This window comes from Schizosaccharomyces japonicus, assembly GCF_000149845.2.
Source record: "Schizosaccharomyces japonicus yFS275 unplaced genomic scaffold supercont5.1, whole genome shotgun sequence".
Lineage (NCBI taxonomy): Eukaryota > Fungi > Ascomycota > Schizosaccharomycetes > Schizosaccharomycetales > Schizosaccharomycetaceae > Schizosaccharomyces > Schizosaccharomyces japonicus.
In genome coordinates, this window is record NW_011627860.1 from 2349480 (window position 1) to 2367620 (window position 18141).

At 53.3% G+C, this 18141-nt stretch overlaps 9 protein-coding genes across 9 annotated transcripts; 6 read left to right on the top strand and 3 right to left on the bottom strand.

The window, feature by feature from the left end:
* Positions 1-435: 435 nt before the first annotated feature.
* Positions 436-2371, top strand: SJAG_00933 (atypical/ABC1/ABC1-A protein kinase Abc1). The gene has a single exon (XM_002172165.2). The coding sequence runs from the start codon at positions 492-494 to the stop codon at positions 2328-2330; it is 1839 nt and encodes a 612-aa protein (XP_002172201.1). The 5' UTR covers positions 436-491; the 3' UTR covers positions 2331-2371.
* A 480-nt stretch (positions 2372-2851) lies between these two features.
* Positions 2852-3313, bottom strand: SJAG_00932 (pre-60S shuttling factor; the record flags this gene model as incomplete). The annotated part of the gene is made up of 3 exons (XM_002172164.1): positions 2852-3021; positions 3083-3134; positions 3200-3313. The coding sequence occupies 3 exons, from the start codon at positions 3311-3313 to the stop codon at positions 2852-2854; spliced, it is 336 nt and encodes a 111-aa protein (XP_002172200.1).
* A 210-nt stretch (positions 3314-3523) lies between these two features.
* On the bottom strand, positions 3524-7271 carry SJAG_00930 (kinesin-like protein Klp9; the record flags this gene model as incomplete). The annotated part of the gene is made up of 1 exon (XM_002172162.2): positions 3524-7271. One exon carries the CDS (start codon positions 7269-7271, stop codon positions 5355-5357), a length of 1917 nt encoding a protein of 638 aa, XP_002172198.1. The 3' UTR covers positions 3524-5354.
* SJAG_00931 (ubiquitin conjugating enzyme Ubc1) lies at positions 3763-4825 on the top strand (the record flags this gene model as incomplete). The annotated part of the gene is made up of 5 exons (XM_002172163.2): positions 3763-3808; positions 3855-3959; positions 4047-4078; positions 4190-4193; positions 4371-4825. 5 exons carry the CDS (start codon positions 3763-3765, stop codon positions 4823-4825), a joined length of 642 nt encoding a protein of 213 aa, XP_002172199.2.
* A 269-nt stretch (positions 7272-7540) lies between the features above and the next one.
* On the bottom strand, positions 7541-8146 carry SJAG_00929 (hypothetical protein; the record flags this gene model as incomplete). The annotated part of the gene is made up of 2 exons (XM_002172161.1): positions 7541-7786; positions 7964-8146. The coding sequence occupies 2 exons, from the start codon at positions 8144-8146 to the stop codon at positions 7541-7543; spliced, it is 429 nt and encodes a 142-aa protein (XP_002172197.1).
* A 1109-nt stretch (positions 8147-9255) lies between these two features.
* On the top strand, positions 9256-9564 carry SJAG_00927 (hypothetical protein; the record flags this gene model as incomplete). The annotated part of the gene is made up of 1 exon (XM_002172160.1): positions 9256-9564. One exon carries the CDS (start codon positions 9256-9258, stop codon positions 9562-9564), a length of 309 nt encoding a protein of 102 aa, XP_002172196.1.
* Positions 9565-9644: 80 nt separating this feature from the next.
* SJAG_00926 (transcription factor) lies at positions 9645-13535 on the top strand. Its single transcript, XM_002172159.2, has one exon. It carries the CDS (start codon positions 10219-10221, stop codon positions 12562-12564), a length of 2346 nt encoding a protein of 781 aa, XP_002172195.2. The 5' UTR covers positions 9645-10218; the 3' UTR covers positions 12565-13535.
* A 143-nt stretch (positions 13536-13678) lies between these two features.
* On the top strand, positions 13679-16158 carry SJAG_00925 (hira protein Slm9; the record flags this gene model as incomplete). Its single annotated transcript, XM_002172158.1, has 2 exons — positions 13679-14705; positions 14768-16158. 2 exons carry the CDS (start codon positions 13679-13681, stop codon positions 16156-16158), a joined length of 2418 nt encoding a protein of 805 aa, XP_002172194.1.
* A 335-nt stretch (positions 16159-16493) lies between these two features.
* On the top strand, positions 16494-17840 carry SJAG_00924 (UDP-N-acetylglucosamine-dolichyl-phosphateN-acetylglucosaminephosphotransferase; the record flags this gene model as incomplete). The annotated part of the gene is made up of 1 exon (XM_002172157.1): positions 16494-17840. One exon carries the CDS (start codon positions 16494-16496, stop codon positions 17838-17840), a length of 1347 nt encoding a protein of 448 aa, XP_002172193.1.
* Positions 17841-18141: the final 301 nt, after the last annotated feature.

The window sequence follows — 18141 nt, forward strand, 5'->3', positions numbered from 1 at the left end:
AAAGATCATTAGGTATATAATTAATTGTCTATATTTTTTGTAAACTTAGTTTAAAGCTTAGTGGTAAGGTAGATTACGAATAAGGAAAATAATCTGTAAGTCATTACTTCAATTATTTACCAATGAATGGTAGTTTAAACTTTAGGATTTTATTCAGTTAACGCCCTGTGACATTAAAACGCATTTACACATATTAATGCATTTCAATGAGTAAAACCTAAGTCTGTAAATGAGTTTGTGTGACAAAGCAAACTGTTCAGCTGTAATTCAAATTGATAGTTTCGTCAACGGAATTTCGAATGAGCAGGGGCTCATGGGTTGACTATTAAGAGGTCGATCTCTTTAACTATTACGGTTTTTATTACATGTAAAAAACTCATTTAATACAATTACTTCACATTCATTTTTCACACTCTCATGCTTCATGTCCGACCCGTATCTTTGAGTTTGGCATCAACACTAAGGGCAGTAAATACACAAGAAACTACTCAATGTGGAAACCTGGGTTAAAGGGTTTCCTTTCGCTCAGAAATACATTAAAAGAAATCGTCACACAGCAAACAGACTATTCTCCCCTTTTAAAATCCTCAAATCCGTTAAAACGGACAGCGCCTTCGTCTCATAACGGAATTGCGGCAACACAAAATGCAAGTTCAAAAGCTGCCATAAATCAGCCGTTTCAAAGAGAAGCTCCAAATCATCTAAATCACGGTGCTACGACCATAAAAACTCGTTCTTTTAATGATGACATTCACCGTTCCAGTTCAAACAAGCCAGGTCGACTATTACACGAGAAAACTATAGAACAAAACGGTACAGAAAACACCTCTACCATAAGTAAATCCAATGATCTTGAATGTAAAAAAGACAAGCAAACCGACGGCTCATCCACTATAGCACCAGACAGCGAATCCCCAAAAAACAAAACGAGAGGCCCATTTAATGAAACATCAGCCAAGGAACGTTACTTCGACGAAGATAATGAGGGAAACGAAGAAGAACCAAAATTGAAACCATCAAAGGTTCCTTCATCCCAAGTTAGTCGACTATTCCACTACGGTGGTTTGGCAGCTTCGCTCTCAGCAGGTGCCGTTAGCGAGAAATGGAAACGTTTCTGGGGTTCTAGCAAGGAAACTGGTGCTTCGTTTCTGAGTCGACGAAATACAGAAGTCTTAGTCAACAAGCTCACTCAAATGAGAGGGGCGGCACTAAAATTAGGTCAAATGGTTTCATTCCAAGACTCAGATATATTCCCTAAAGGCATGTCAAAGGTTTTGGAGCGAGTGCGCGATGGTGCACATTACATGCCCGACAAACAACTCGAACGTGTCATGCAAAAAAATCTCGGACCAGACTGGTTGAAACTCTTTAGCGATTTTCAGCGCATGCCCATTGCGGCTGCTTCCATCGGTCAAGTGCACAAGGCTCGTTTGGCCTCTTCTAATGCGCTCGTCGCGGTAAAGGTGCAGTACCCAGGCATTGACAAGTCTATCGATTCCGACTTGAGCAACCTCTCCATGCTATTGACGGCATCGAAACTTTTGCCAAAAGGTTTGTTTTTGGAGGAGAGCATCCGTGAAGCTCGCAGAGAACTCAAGTGGGAATGCGATTACAAACGTGAAGCAGCATGTGCAGAACGATTTCATGAACTTTTACAAGGTGATCCGAACTTCAAGGTACCAAGGGTGTTTCGCGAAGCAAGCGGACCCACTGTTTTAACACTTGAGTACCTGCATGGCCAGGCCCTTGGCAAGCAAAAGCTTCCTCAAAAAGAATGCAACCGTCTTGGTACACTGCTTATGCATCACTGTCTTCGGGAAATTGCAGATTATCACTTCATGCAAACCGATCCTAACTGGTCCAACTTTTTGTATAATGAGCATACACGACAGTTGGAGCTTCTGGACTTCGGTGCATCAAGGGAATATGACGACAAGTTTGTTGATCGCTACTGCCGACTTTTGTTAGCAGCAGCCAAACGTGACTTTGATACGTGCCGCCGCTTATCCGTTGAGCTGGGATATTTAAACAAAAATGAATCCTCTTTAATGATCAAGGCTCACATCGAATCACTCTTTACACTCGCCGAGCCGTTCGCCGACGACGCTCCCGAGGTGTTTGACTTCCGGACACAAACAATTACAGAGCGCATCAAGGCCGAAATCCCCGTAATGCTTAAACTTCGTCTACAGCCGCCGCCCGAACAAACATACTCTCTGCACAGGCGCCTCAGCGGGCACTTTTTACTGTGTGCGAAACTAGGAGCACAGATTAGATGCAGGAAGATATTCTACGAGGTCCTGAAGAAGTATGACAATAATGAACACTGATGAGTAATGAATAAGAATGATTACGCGAAAGCACAGCGGCAAAAGGCGAGAACACATTTTTATGGTGACTATACTACGGATATAAGAGAAGAACCTCATCTGAAAAGCGAGTGAAAAAAAAAAAAAACCAAAGAGGAACATACTACAGAGAGTGCGCGAACGAGTTGGAAAGCGAAAGTGGAGGGAACGTAGTAGTAAGCACGAGGAGAGCGAAACGAAAGAGACCGGTATGTATGCGAGAGAGAAAGGAGGCGACAACAAATGGTATACCACGTATATAAGGTATAATAAAACATATACTGAAGTGTGTGGAAAAAAAATAGCCCATGAAGTTCTTTTTTCTTTTTTTTAATGTTCTGCTCACAGCCGTCGTTCCCGTAGTCATCAACGCATCGTCGCTGTTTCTGTTGCTCTCACATTCTTTCCAAACGAACAAAAATAAAAACCAATAAACCCCAAAAAAAGATATAAACCCAGCAGACATCACGGCTCTTTTTCCGTGTGTTGTGTAATACACACACCTACATGGCAGGAGCACCGAGAATGGTTCCGCGGCCAGTGGATTGCACGTCCATAGCTGCAGTGTCGGAATCCTTCTTCACATCAGCGCCACTAGCAAACAGCTTGGAGGCCTTGTTTTTGTTCTTCAGTTTCTTCTCCAAAGCGGGATCCAAATTGAGAGGTGTGACGTCTATAGAAATGTTTCGTTTAGTAATCGGATGCCGGAGATGCAAAAATCACGCTGTACGCACCTGTCATCAAGTCGTCCAATTCAACACCCTTTTCAGCCAAACGTTTCAGCGACTAGTAGCGGTAAGTCTTACTATACTATACTGTGGCTCTAATGTCGATAAGTGTTCATGACTTACGTATTTTCCATTACGGATCTGCTTTTTCAGCGTCTTCTTACTGGGCACACGGCCGTGAATGATGCTCTCAGACTTGCTTTTGCGGAGCTTTTGGCGGTCGTTACGGGCAGGCATTTTTTGTATTTGATGAGAGAAGCAAGAAAGGCGGGCGAAAAGTGTGTTGGGCGTATAGTGAGGGCGAGTGAGGGAAGCACGGGAGCTCGATAAACCGGGTTAAGCCGGGTTTGCGATGTCACTAAACTGGTTTAAAGCGGACTAAGGAGCTGTTTCGTGTGCATCGCTACGTTACGATATTGTCTTTTGCGCAGCGCACCAGAGTACTGGGTAGTATGGTAGGGTGCCGTATACAAAAGTAAGGTACCATTACGAACTACTCAGTAATACGTTACACCCCGTTAAACCAATTAACGCACTGTACAGAAATGCAATGCAGTCTCTTATAGTGCGTTGTTGCCGCGCGCTAAAACACTCTAACGAAGGGTTTCGCGTATTTTGTCGCCGTACGCTATCCGGCCACGCCCAACACACCCAGCCAAGCACCATCCAGCTGACCAAGTCGAACGATGGCCGCGAACGGAAGAGCTCGCAGAATTGCTAAAGAACTTGCAGGTTTGTCACCGTCTTCCTTCATTCTTGCTGACGGGTTGCGTTGCAGACGTTGAAAACGACAAGACCGCCGGAATCTCTGTTTGGCTGGTCTCGGACGATGTTTCTCATTTGAAGGGAAGCTTCAGTGGTCCTCAGGGGACTCCCTATGAAGGTGCGGACTCCAGTGTCAGAAGCAGCAATTTCTCGACACTTGCTCAAGTAACAGCTCGTTCGAATTACTAACCCAGGGCTACAACAGGCGGCACCTTTGTCACCGATATAACCATCCCGGTACGTATGATCAACGCTACGCAACGCAAGCGCACCGACGACTGAGGCTGTGTGTGTGTGTGTGTGTGTGTGCCTTGTCAGGTCGTGCAATGCATTCGCTAACAATTACAGATTGGTAAGTGGTAGCGGTTAACGAGAAGACAGAGTGCACTTTTGGCTCGTCCACGCCTCGGCGTGTCGAATCCCACGGGACCTTTGTCCGGCATGCTTCACGGACAACGAGAGTATTGTGCCTCATGCCTGTCGTTGCTGCACCTTTAACGCTGCTGCTCTCGCTAACGAAGCTACACAGACTACCCATTCCGCCCTCCCATCGTCAAGTTCGACACCCGCGTCTACCATCCGAACATCTCCTCGCAAACAGGCGCCATCTGCCTCGACATTCTCAAGGACCAATGGTCACCCGTGTACACCATCAAGTCGGCGCTCATAAGTTTGCAATCGCTATTGTGCACGCCTGAACCAAACAATCCCCAGGACGCCCAGGTGGCCGGCGTATACTTGAAGGACCACCCCAAGTTTGTCGAGACGGCTCGAGAATGGACACGCACATACGCCAACGCAGGCGAACCTAAAGACGCTGCAGCAGCTGCGGGCATCGACAAGCACCTTGTCGACGAGATTGTCGCGCTCGGCTTTCCCTCCGACAAGGTCGTCGGCGTGCTGCAGAAGCTCGGCGTACACAACAAGGACGAACTCGAGAAGGCAGGAGGCGTAAACAAGGCACTCGATGCTCTTCTCGCCTAGAATAATGCGCGTAAATAGAAGAATGAACAAGGAGAGGGAGAAGCGATATTCGGAGGCAAGGAGGAGGAAGGGGAGGAGGATGTATGTTTGGACGGGAGAAGGGGAGAAAAAAATTATTAGAATAGACGCACACTTTTGCCCGGGCGCACCAATCCCTCATTCACTGTGTAATGAGGAACGTGCCCGCGTTCGCTGCAGCATGGATGTAATTCGTTCATTGACGGGGTTTCATAACAAAGTAAAAAGGATAGAGCGGATTGTCCTGCGCTTTCTTTGCAGGGCATCCAAAGGGGAATCATAGACAGTATGTGCGTGTGTGTGTGTGTGTATGTGGATAAAGAGAAGACATAGGGATCGGGGGGAGGGAAAGGAGGAAAGAGGACACACAAAGGCTGAGATAGCCGCAATAAGGGGAAAAGCAACATGCGACGATACCATTGGGAAGGACGCGATTCCACATGCTAAACGGACGCCTTAACATCGCAACAGCGTCCTCCGGCCGCGCCGTCGTAACCCCTGCAATCCCCTCTTACAAATCCATTGGCACATCTTCATTTCGGGGCATCAAGACGGGTTTTGGGGGAGGAGGAGCAGAGATGGAGAGAACTTCCGTGTCGTCGCTCAGCTCCATGCCGTCCTCTTCAAGGACGGCCTTCTCCGGCCACAGCTTGCGCTTGGTTCGAAGAGTGTGTGCTTCGCGAATGGCCTGTTGATCTTCGTAGGAGAGCTTCCGTGAGGAGCGGCGAGTTGCTTCTTGATGCTGCCGCTGAAGCTGTTGAGCTAAACGAGCCGCTTCGGCGCCTTGCTCCTCGACCTGGTCTTGTGTCTCGCTCAGCAACTTCTCGAGCTCGGCAATCTTTTCGTCCTTGAACGCGTTATCTTCCTGCAGCTGGCGCATCCACTTGGCCATCATGTCGAGCTTGTGGTCCGTGTACTCGAGACCTTGCACACTCTCCTCGCACAGCCGGTCAAGGAAAATGCGCTCCACCTCGCGCACACGGCTCTCCATCTCAGTGGTCATCTGCTCACGCACCACATACTCCAGGTTGACCATCTCGCTGTCGGCCTCGGCGAGCAGTTCACGCAACCGCTTGTTCTCCAGCTGCACGGCCTCCAGCTGTGCCATCAGGGCGGCCACGTTCACGGACGGCGGGCGAGAAGCACTGTGAGGAGCTGGCGAGCCGAGCGGTGTCCCGGCCCGGGGCGTCGCCGAAGCACTGTCCATGTGTCCATTGCCCATTTCGACGGGCACGGGCGGCAGCATAATCTCGCGGGCATTCGCACTGTACCGCATGACCTGGGCGTTCTCATCGAAGCTGCCGAGAGGGTCAATGTTGACAAGCATGCTCGTGCGTGCCGTGCCCGTCAGATGGCCGGAGTGGAACAGAAGCTCAGTCAGCTTGCTCTGGCGGAACGGCACCACATGCTGCTTGCCGTCGTGCTTTCGACGCAGGGCCTCTAAACACTGGCCCAGCGCGAGCAAACTCTTGTTGATGCTGGCACCCTCGCGGAGCAGGAGGCCAGACGTTTCGGCGGACCGCGTGCGCTCTGAACCGGCCAAGTCGACGAGATTAATCTCGCAGCTCGAGATCTCTCCCGTCTTCGGCTGCAGCTGGTACAGCTCGGCACACAAGACGAGATGGGACCGCGAGGAGACGGCGTTCGACTTCGTCGAGGTCGACTTTCGAAGCTGAAGCGCGACCGCTATGAGTCGACAGGCCTCTGCGACGTTGCCGACGAACACCTTTTGAATGCCATTGACCGCCTTTTTGTCTGACGTTGCTGACTTTTTGAGATTGAGTGCACGGCGATGGCCAAAGAAGCTCGCCTTTTCGAGTAGATCAAAGATACGGTCGTTGTAGATTTCAGCAAACGACAGATAGACTGCGTACTGGTACGAGTGGTCAACCACGTCGAAGGAGAACGTGTCGTAGAACGAGGCCGGCGGCAGCGCAAAGGTCGCGTTTTGATGCTTGTCAGCCAGATACTTGCTTGCCTCGAGAATTTTGCATTTGTCGAGCCGCGACCGCAGCGATTCCGCCACCGGGAAACTGGCCTCGCGGTCTCGAATGGCATGGAACAGCGCGCCCATTGTTATGTACGCAACTCCCGGTCGGTCGGGCGGTCCAAACAGCGTGAACGTTTTTCCAGCTCCCGAAACACCCAGCGTGAAGAGCAGCGAGTCGTGCTGCGAAAGCAGCGAATCCATCAGCAGCGGAGCACACGTCTCCGCAAACACATCCAGCTGGGACGCGGTGGGCTTGAGGATCCGTGAAAACTGAACGCGTTCCGACGTCCGGGCCTTGGAGACACGAAACGCGTGCGAGTCCTCGGGCGACTCCAGCAGGATTTCCGAGTCATTCAATATCGTTAGGAATCCAAACGTGTCTGGGTGCTGTTCATCCTTGGGCGGAGCGCTTTTGACGCGCAGGTACGTTTGGATCATGGGGGAGGGAGCGTGAACTGGTGCTCTGCTGAAGTGAGACAGAGGCCCACCGAGCGGTGCGAGCCCCAACGAGTTCCTGCGAGCGTTAGCGAGGGGGAACGAGGCAGGGCGAGGAGGAAGGCGTCGTTAAATGGTTTGCCGCAGCTCATTCTATCGTGTTCCTCCTCGCCCTCCCTCGCTACCGCTCGGTACCGCTCGGTACCGCTCGCAGGGGCTCGCTGGGGCCCGGTGGAGCTCCCTCGCCCCACCTCGCTAGCGCTCAGTGGGGCTCAGTGGGGCTCGGTCTGACGAACGCGCTTTCGCTTGTTCGTTAGGGCTCGTTCGCTAGGCCTCCACAACCTTAAGCCAAAGGCGGGGCTTCGGGAGGAGACGATGCAGGCGGGGTGAGAAAACTGAGGGACGCTGGCACGTGCTGGGCGTCGAACGGTTGCCAGCGTCATGGGAACACGCGCGTGCTCCCATGTGCGTGCGGGAAAAAAACGCAATGCCGACGGCGCAAGGGGCCAGCTGCAGCTCTGCCGTTCAGGGTTGCAAGAGTCTCGACTGGATCCGACTGGACTCGACTCGTCTATCCCGTCCATCCAGCGTCAGTCAGCTTAAACACTCCCCACGCACGCGCGCACGAAGATCGATAGGCGGGTGTGTGCGAGAGACTATGTGCGGGGAGCATGGGGGATGCTTAGCTAAGCTACGTTGGGCTGAACGGAGAGCGACGGGGCACAGCCCGGGCACCGCGTGTCGGTAACACCCTCAGCACCGGTGCTCCGCGGAACATCGGAGAGCGGTTGTGCCGTCGAAAAACAGTGAACACGAGCGAAGCCAGATTCCGGAGGCGCAGCTGGACCCATGTGCTCAAAAGCCGCGGCTTTAGGCATTGCGTGGGGACGCTCGAGTGCACAAGATACCGCGTCTCTGTGCGACACCGTGCGGTTCGATGCGTGTTAAATAGCGACGGGCCACGTCATCGCGCAAGGGTAGCCGCGAACCATGTAACCTTAATTCTAAAAAGGGGCCTTATCGATCGCGCCATCGGCTAGCGAGCGGAGCGGTGAATGGTCCGCACTTGTTGGGGCTGGGGAACGAGCGAGCGTGGGGCATGACGAGGGCGAAACGTGACTAAAACAGCCGACAAGGATGTCACGTGAAGATACGATGACAGCGAATGATGTGTGTGGAAAAGGGGATGGCCGAGCGGTAACAAGCACGTGCTAGGGGTAACAGTGCATAATCGGCTGCGGGAAGGGGAGAAAGCGGGGGAAGAGGGTGGTGCGAAGACGGGTCCAGGAGGCATCCAAGGTCGGCCGCGCCGACCTTGGATGCTTAGGAGCGTAAAGTCTCGTGCTCCCAGTTTAGAGGCGGTTGCCTGCTGGGACCGCCTGGCCAGAGCGTTAAGAGCGCAGAGAATGCCGACGGTGTGTGCTCCGATACGCTTTCGCAGCCGTCACACCACCGTCATGTGCCGCGGGAGCCCAGCGCCAGGCCAGGCAGAAGTCGCCGGCGGTGGATGGCCGGAGAGAGCCATCGATGCAGAGATGAGCGGGCCGGGCGAACCATTGGACCCAGGTGTGCTCGAGCAGAGACCGGGACCGCCCTGTGCATACGTGTGGATGACGCAGGGCTCTGGAAAGCACATGCAAAAGTTACCGAATTGCCAAACACACGTTTCCCCGCTCTTGCGCAACGTCGCGGTCGCAGTCGAGCGGCGAAACGCCCCCTCGGAGAAGCTGGATAAGCAGCAAATTGTGCTCCTTCATTGGACCCATATATGGCGAAACGATCTCCTCGGACCAATAGCCATGGTGGCGCTATGCCTCGCATGAACAAGCTTCGGTAGCGGGGCATATACTAGCGAAGCGAAAATGCCGCGTGTGGGAAACGCGTCTAGACGCATCCCATGGCGTGAAGGGCTATTTGCGATTGGTCGAGACAAACGAAACAGCGAAGACACATGCGTTGATCATTGCGTCAGCTGTGCCGAAGCCGAATGGGCCATGGTCGCGAAGGTGTGTGCGTGCTTGCGGCTACAAAGACCGTCGCGGCGGCGTGTGGCGAACGACGACACGTCCTCAGGGTCCACGTCGCTAAGCGAGCGAGCGTCCAGGACCGCCCGACATCGCCCGACCCTCATTGGTCAGCTGTTCGCCTGCTTTCGTCGCGTGCGCTCGCGACGCGCACGCGGCGATTGGTGCGCGCCTGCGCTTGCGCCCACGCTGACCCGCCTCGTCTCGCTGGTATCGCCGGCACTGTTCGCTTCGGCAACATTGCCATGCACAGATGTGACGTCATCGGCTAAACATCACATTCCTGGTTGAGCCAGCACGCTGATCTGTGTTATCAACGCGCTCTGACGCGTTGCTGCGAGTCCCCTGGCATCGCATAAAGGCGGTGCGTGTCCCGTCCAGACCGCGATCCTCTCTTCGCTTGTCAGCGCGCGCGAGCTTTTTCATCGCTTGCACCGGTTTCCAAGGCAAAACACAAGACCATCTCGAGTCGTGCAGCGTCTCGTATCTAATCTGCACCGACGCCGTCTGCTGCTCTGAGACTATATAAGAGTCGCACAAACTCGCGACATAACGTAACCCAGCGTAACCCAACGAGCCCGTTCCCCATTCCCCGTTGCACTGCGGCCCGCCCCCGTGCAGCTCACTAACTCTCGCTGGTGCTTGCAAGAGTCCGTTGCGCTTCGCTATCCGCAGCCCTCCTTGCTCCTCGCCATTCTGCCTCCTCCCTCGCAGCCCCCACTCCCAGGCTCTTTGCCCGCGCCGTCCCCTGCGCCTGTGCATGCTTGCTCTACCCCCACCCACCACCGACGATCGCTCCGCCAGCTTAGCCTTTGCAGCAGCGCTCGCCCGCGTCTGCGTCTGCCTCCGTCACCCCCACCATCCCCACACGGTCTGTCTCTCGCGCATCCCACACGCCCCCCGTTGCGCCCACGCATCACTCCACCATGTATCCCACCTCCTACGGTCTCGCGCCCCCGCGCGACGGCGCTGATGCTGCTGGCGGCCAGCGCCAACAACAACAACAGCAGCAGGCCCGCGCCATGGGCCCTGTAGGACTGGCGCACCCTGCCGCCCAGGGTGCACACTCGGGGCCCCAGGGTCCTCCTGTCGCCTCCACCTCGCCACGCTCCACCGCTCTTGCGGCCGCCACTTCCCTCGCCCCCACTCCCCCCTCCTCCACCGCTCTCCACCACCACCAACACCAACACCACTTGGGCGCCCACACCACTGCCGCCGTCAACCTCCTCCGAACCAGCAGCGGCAACGTCTCCGGTGTCAGCCCAATCCTCAACCACAGCATCCTTGCTTCCCCCAGGAACTCGTTTTCCCACCCAAACACTCTTCCTCCGCCGCTTCCCATGGCCCAGCCGCTGCAGCACGCCGCCTCCCTTGGCGGCAGCAGCCCGCCCGCCGCCTCGCTTCAGCAGCAGCAGCAGCAGCATTCACAACACTCTCAGCAGCAAGCTTCGTTCTCCACAGGCGCCGTCTCTCTCCCAGGCCTCCCCACACATCCCCAGCTCACCGCCCAGCGGTCCTCCCCCTTTCCTCCCTCCACACTGCTTCCTCCCCGACTGTCCCCGTCCTCTTCCGCTGCTGCTGCTCCTCCGCCGGGCGTCCCTGGCCCGGCGCTGCCCCTGCCCTTGCTCTCGTCGCCGTCCGCCTACGCCCCATCCCCGCACTCTGCGGCCCCGCCGGGCGCTCCTCCACACTCTGGCACTCCGACCCCTGCCCCGCACGGAGCCGGCCCCACGTTTCAGCTGCCCCGCTTCCTCTCGGCCACCCCTATGCCAACCACAAACGGCATGCTCCCCATCCCCGAGACCACGGCCGGCCTGGCCCCGCCCCCGTCCGTCCTCGGCTTTCCTCCCCTACAGGGTCCTCCAGTGCACGCTGCGGACGGGACTCCGCTCTCGATGTCCTCGGTGCAGCAGCCAGGCGCCGCTTCGGCCGCCTCGTCGGCGGCCGCTGCGGTTGCCTCGTCGCCCTCGCTGCACCCGGTGCCCGTCATGACGGCTCCCCCGCAGCCCAAGCGGCAGGCTCGCAAGCGGACGAAGACCGGCTGTCTGACCTGCCGCAAGCGCCGCATCAAGTGTGACGAGAAGAAGCCCGTCTGTTACAACTGCATTAAATCGAAACGCCAATGCGAGGGCTACACCCACGTCCTGCGCTCCTCCGGCGTCGTCGATGCCACACGCAAAATTCCTATTTCCAGCCTGCTCTCGGAGCCGGCCCCGCACGGCATGGCCGGCCATCCGACGCATCCTACATTCCTTTACTACATGCAGTCGGTTGCGCCGTCGCTGTGTCTGTGGGACTTCAGCTACTTCCCGGTCGGCAGCCCAGACGCTTCCTTCAGCTCCATCTACTGGTCCTCCACCGTCCCCGAGCTCGCCCTTCGGAATTCCACCATTGGCGTCGCCCTGTACGCCTTCGCCAGCGCCAAGAGGCGGCTGCCCGCGGATGCGGTCGCCTTCGCCCGACAGGCACGCGTTACTCTCGACAAAATCACCACAACCGAGAGCCTGCTCGTGCTCGTCCTGCTCGCCGTCACCCAGCTCTACCTTCCCGACCCCGACGTCGAGGTGTTCAACTTCGCCGTGGACCAGGTGCTGTGGTTCGATGCCGCCGGTCTCACTAGCTCCAGCGACGAGCTGATCACGTACCTTCTGCGACGGATGTTCATTCGGCAGGTCGTGCTGGCCGGGATCGTCATGCCTCTCGCCAACGGCATGAATCCGCTGCCGCTGCTCAATTGTGAGCTGCCTCCGCCCGTCAGCACCACGGCCGTTCTCGCCGACTCGCTCTTCAGCATGGGGCTCCGTTCCCTGTGCATGGACCCGACGTTCGACAAGAACAGCTTCTTCGACTGGTCCTCCCGCTGCCCCGTCGATCCCACCGACCTTGCTCGGCTCTCGCTGCTCATGATCCACTCGGTGTTCGTCGCTCCCGACAGCATCTCGCGCTGGGTCGAGATTATCCTCCAGCATCCCGACCCGTCGCCCGCCATTCATATTGCCCGTGCGTGTCTGCTCGCGGTGAAGCAAAGCACCGATCTGGCCGAGCTCCGGCTCAAGGTCGAGCAATGTGTACAGTCGTGTGAAGCCCGCCAGCTGCAACTCAACCTCTCGTCCTTTTCTCAAAACGGCTATTCTGGCGCTCCCGCCCCACCCAGTACAGGCCCAACTTCTAATGGTGATGCGAACAACTCTAGTTCAGCAACGGGAGACAACGGCGGCAATGCCGCCGGTAATAGTGGTTCTTCAACCGTCGCCGCCATCGGTTGCCAATAACGCTGGCACTGGCCGTTGCTTCGGCGGCCGTCTCGTTTGCAGCATCGAGAAGCCCTCTCATTACACTCCCCGTTACTCACTCGCTTACACGCTGGATCTGTTTGTCTGCTAAGACGTTGGCTGTCTCCCACACACACATGCGCGTCTAGCAACGAACATCGGGCCTTTGGTTTATGTTCCCTGCCCTCTTTTTTCGTCTCTTGGTACACTTGCTATTGGCACCTTTGTCTTGTCTTTTTCCCTTTTTCTTTACTTCTTCTTGTCTTTACTCTTTCTTCTTCTTTTCTTTCTTCTCGTCCTTGTTTATCACTCCGCGAAAAAGTGTGCTCTCTCAAGTTGTTTCCCTCTTCAGCTGTTGATGTTTATGTTGGTCTATGTGGTTCTCTTTTTTCCTTTATCTTCGTTTTCTCCGATCCTCCGTATTGAAACATGCCAGCAGTATATTTTTTTCTCCCACTCTCTTTTTTCTTCTCTTGTTCGATGCGAGTTGTGATCGGTGGTCAGGCGAATTGTCTGCTTGGTTGCTGCTTCCCGTTTGCAACTTTGTCCAAGTCTTTCTCGTTTACATACATACACTCGTGCGCACCCGCGTATTGTCGCATACTTATTATGAAGACTTGCTGCAATTGCGGCCAGGTTTTTGCCCGGATTGCAGCTTCGCCTTCGTGCAGGAGAAGTTGTTAAGAGTTAACGACCCTGTTTAATCAGCGCGCCGTCTGATCGAATAGGCGTGTTGTTTTTCGCTCTGCTGTAGCGCAATGTATAGGAATGGTTTCGAAAGAGGTTTGTGAGCAAAATGTGTCAACGACTCGTGAGCAACGTCGACAATTCATGGACGTGCCGTTTTTTGTAATATCGTGCTCACTGTTTATAGGCGTAATGGATTGCTTCGCGCTGCTCTTCAGAGATTTCTGGGTTTCCGTGGAATAGCATTTGTAAATAAAATTATATAGAGTTTCCCAAAGGTCGGCTAAGCGGTCATGTGACAGTAGCTTAAGCCCTGGTCACATGATCACCACCATCGCTTAGGTAAACCTTGTTTTGGTGCCACGTTGCTGTCGACTTTCTGCTACCGTCAACGGACAGTGTACGCTGTAATTTACTGCTTCCCAAAATGAGGATTGTCCAGCCGCTGTGGATCCCAAAGGACACGCTCAACGCGGTCTCACACGCTGGTGAGTTGCTGGCCGTGGCGGGTGACGCTGGTGTGGACATTTGGTCGACTCGTTTTGTTGACGATGCCCAGACACCGACAACGACGAATGTCGAGACTAAAGAGCGTTATCTCATAACGCGGATGACTTATGGAGCTGCGGTGTATTGTGTCCGCTTCTCTCCAGACTCCAAATGGCTTGCAGTAGCCACGGGAACCTCTACTTATATATACAAAAACAACCAATGGACCGAGCCGGTACAGATTCTCCCTTATCCCGCCCTAGACATTGCATGGAACCGGCTAAGCCGTGTCTTAGCCATCGGAATGAAGACTATCCACGTATTTTTGCTGCTACAGGAGGAGGATCCAGATGTTGCCGGAACCGACGCAAAGCCTCCGGTCAATGTGCCTCAAAATGCAGCTGAAAAACCGGCTGTCGAGCCTTCACGGGAACTCAAGGAACAACACTCGGTTGCCTCGGTGGTCGCCGTTTCCGAGGGACCACATTCTGATCGTCCGTTCGTGCATGTGAAGGAAATAACCGGGCATCAATCGTTTGTGTGTGGCCTCACGTTTGACCCTATTGGTCTGTATCTGGCCTCGCAGAGTCACGATAGAACACTGAAAATATGGAAGCTGTCAACTTTTGGTTTGGAGAAATCAATTGCGAAGCCCTTTGAGGACATGACGCTTGCGTCTCGTTTTCTTCGGCTGTCTTGGTCACCGGATGGTGCCCACATCGCTTCTGTGAACGCTGTGAATGGCCTTTCGAATGTCATTGCCATCGTTCAGCGCGATTCTTGGTCGTTTGATATTAACCTCGTTGGACATCAAGGTGCCATTGAATGTGCTGCGTTCAATCCCCATCTTTTCAACTGCCCTTTCAAAAGTCCGTCATTGCCAGCTGTTCGCACGATGGCACGCTTTGCATATGGGAGACCTCGCGAGCCCACCCAGCAATTGTGTTTCACGGATTATCCATACAGTCTGTGTCCGACATGCAGTGGGATTCTGCTGGTTTACGTCTTTTCGCCTCAACCTTTGAAGGCAATGTATTTGTTTTTGTATTCGAGGAGGATGAATTCGGTCCTCGAATGCAACTCCCTGAAATGCCCGAGCAGCCCTTTCCTGTTCCCCCGCCTGTTGTGCATTCGGCTGAAAAAGAAACAGTTCCTCCTGTGACTTCTAAACCGTTGCCAGTTACTGCTAAAACTACCGCATCCTTAGACCCCTCAACCGAACTTCCCTCACCTCACGTTGATACCTCACATCTTCCATTGAAACGACTTAAACGGGATACAAATCAAACTCACTCGCAGCCTGTACATGCTACTGTTGCTGAAACAAACGCTCAGATACGTCTCGCTCGTCCGTGTGTTCGTCCTCACTGGACCCTGCCGGCCGGCATTAATGGAATTTATCTTGCCTTGCATAATTACGAAAAGTTTTCATGTTTTGAAGTGCGGACAGATGACGGAAACTCATCTTTCGCTTTAGCCTCCTCGTCGTGGAAAAGTTATTTGCCGAGCTCAATTGTTCTGGCGCGTGCTTCTAAAAAATGCATTTCTTTGGCATGCGAAGATGGCGTCGTGCATATTTATTCGCCAAATGGTAGACGGTTGCTTCCTCCGCTGACTTTGGCTTCAGTTGCCTGCTGGCTCGAATGCGAAAATGAATTTGTTCTATGCATCACCAGCACCGGTCTGCTTTATGTATGGAATGTTGATACCCGTCGTGCGGTACATCCGCCGGTTGCGCTTCATCCTCTGTTTCATGTTAACGCTCATGTCGGTGAGGTGAAGCGTGCAGCCTCTATTATGCACGTCTTTGTTACGGCGTCCGGAAATGCGGTCGTCGTTCTCAGCGACGGCAACTGTTTCTCTTACGACGCTTCCATGCAGACTTGGATCCGCGTCAGTGAAGGCTGGTGGATGATTGGAAGTCAATATTGGGACACGCCTTTTGCTACGGATGCTTTATCATTCTTGGAGCGCTGTACAGATGATGAGATTATGAAACAAGGACGAGGACGGTTTTTACAGCGTGTTGTCAAAGCTTCAATGCTCCGGCAAGGTTACGAAAACTACGAAACGGTTGTTAGTGTACGACACTTGGAAAGTCGTATGGCTAGTGCGGCCAGCAATGCTTTTGCCAAAAGTTATCACGATGCTTTGATACTGTATGCGAAGCGTATAGCCGAAGAGGGCATGAAGGAGAAACTGGAAGAGCTGTGTCGGGAATTGATGGGACCACCCGGTCTTCGTCGTGCCGATGAAGTCGCCGTACAGCTGGGAACTCGCGTTTGGGAACCGACTGTGGCTTCTCTTCGTAAACGCGACCTTCTTCGGGAAGTATTAATGGCCGTTGGACGACAGCGCGAAGTACAGCGCATCACATCTCAATATGTTGAGCTTTTGGACAATCTCGAAAAATCTTAAAAAAACCCGCGACACACCGCTCCGATGGAAATTCACCGTTTTCAATGCAGACACTTCTTCTGCTCCTCTTCTCATTTCTGTTTGTTTATTCAATACCGCGGAACAAGCACGCTTCTTCCGGTTCGTCTTTAGGACCCTGTTGCATCCTTAACCCGAATCTGCGGGGGGACTGCGGAGCCCCGCGTTTCGCTTAACCTCCTATTCGGCCCGCTGACGTTCTACTTACCACCGCCCTTCCATCACCACCAACACAACTCCACCAAATCTCTAGCCCTGCCGTCTCGTTTTTCCATTTATCAAGGGCCAAGCTCGTCTCTTAAGCAGTAGCAGCAAAGATGTCGAGTAGGCTTCAACAATTCGCTCTTTATGGCGCTGGTATTGCGCTGTTATTTAATCCCTGGTGCCTGCAACTTGTCTCTGCACTGGGAGTCTCGCTACTGGCGTATGTTTCAACGGTTACGTTAATTCCTCGAGTTGGGGATGCCTTTATTCGCCGAGGTTTCTCTGGAAAAGACATGAACAAGGCGGAGAAGAAGATCATTCCTGAAACTATGGGTGTAGTGTGTGCTCTGGTGTACTTTATCTGCATGATTGTGTTCATTCCGTTTTTGTTCTACAAGTATCTAGTTCCGAATGGAGTGAAACCAACCTCAGAAGTGGGTTGGATGAATAGAGAACGCGCAATTGCGTCTCACTTTCCTCACAATCACCTAGTGGAGTACTTGGCGGCTCTTCTTTCTATTCTTTCCATCTCTCTTCTCGGTATTTTAGATGATTTGTTCGACATTCGTTGGCGTCACAAATTCTTTTTGCCCGCTATCGCTGCCATTCCTCTTCTCGTTGTGTACTATGTTGATTGCGACAAGACGTATGTGTCTGTGCCTACGGTCCTGCGACCCTTCCTCTCGCGATCTATCGTGGATTTGGGCGTCTTGTATTATATGTACATGGCTGCTGTCGCAATTTTCTGTCCTAACAGCATCAACATCATTGCCGGCATCAACGGCGTGGAAGCGGGACAATCGCTCGTTCTCGCTATTATGGTTTGTTTGAACGATGTACTGTTCCTCGTGCGTCCCGGAACGACCACGGATGCTATTCACTTGCATCTTCTGTCGTTGTATCTTCTTCTTCCCCTCGTTGCCGTCACTCTCGGTCTGCTTAAATATAACTGGTGGCCCTCTCGCGTTTTTGTCGGCGACACGTACTGCTACTTTGCCGGGATGGTTCTTGCCGTGGCCGGCATATTGGGTCATTTCTCCAAAACGCTTTTACTCTTCTTCCTTCCTCAAATCTTTAACTTTGTTCTCTCTATTCCTCAGTTGTTCGGCCTTGTGCCCTGCCCTCGTCACCGGTTGCCTCGCTTCAATCCCGAAACCGGTCTACTCCAGAATTCGTATGTCGACTTCACCGATACACCCAACCTTCCTAAGAAAACCAAACTTTCCATTCTTTTATTCGAACGGTTACGTCTCATCAAAGTTGAGTATGAACCCAAAACTGGTCGCATCTTGCGTTGCACCAACTTTACCATCATTAACTTTCTACTCGCCCATCTGGGCACTATGCGTGAAGACCATCTTACCATGGTGGTAATGGCACTCCAGTTTGGTGTCGGCGTTTTTGCGCTGTTCTTCCGTCACGTTTTGGCACCCATTGCTTACCGTAATGACAATCTTTAATAAATACATTTTTTGATTTGCAGAAGGTTCTTCCTGTGCAATGACTTTACTTACTCACCCTATACACTTAATGTTTCCATTCCTCCTACCATTTCCTTCACTCGTATTGCTAGTAATCTTTACTCGCTTAATATTAAAGTTTTTCCTGCACGAATTTACCCGAAATAACGTGCGCACCTTAAGAGGGAGCGGTCATGTGTTTTGTGACTGTTTCTTGCGTCATGCGTGACTGCTGATTAGTGGCCAGTTCTGCACTTGGAATGGGTATAAATACGGGAGGCCGCACTCACCGTTCTTCACT

Bases quoted from the DNA above. Each gene is read 5' to 3' on its own strand.
- SJAG_00933 (XM_002172165.2), top strand. From the start codon at position 492: ATGTGGAAACCTGGGTTAAAGGGTTTCCTTTCGCTCAGAAATACATTA.
- SJAG_00926 (XM_002172159.2), top strand. From the start codon at position 10,219: ATGTATCCCACCTCCTACGGTCTCGCGCCCCCGCGCGACGGCGCTGAT.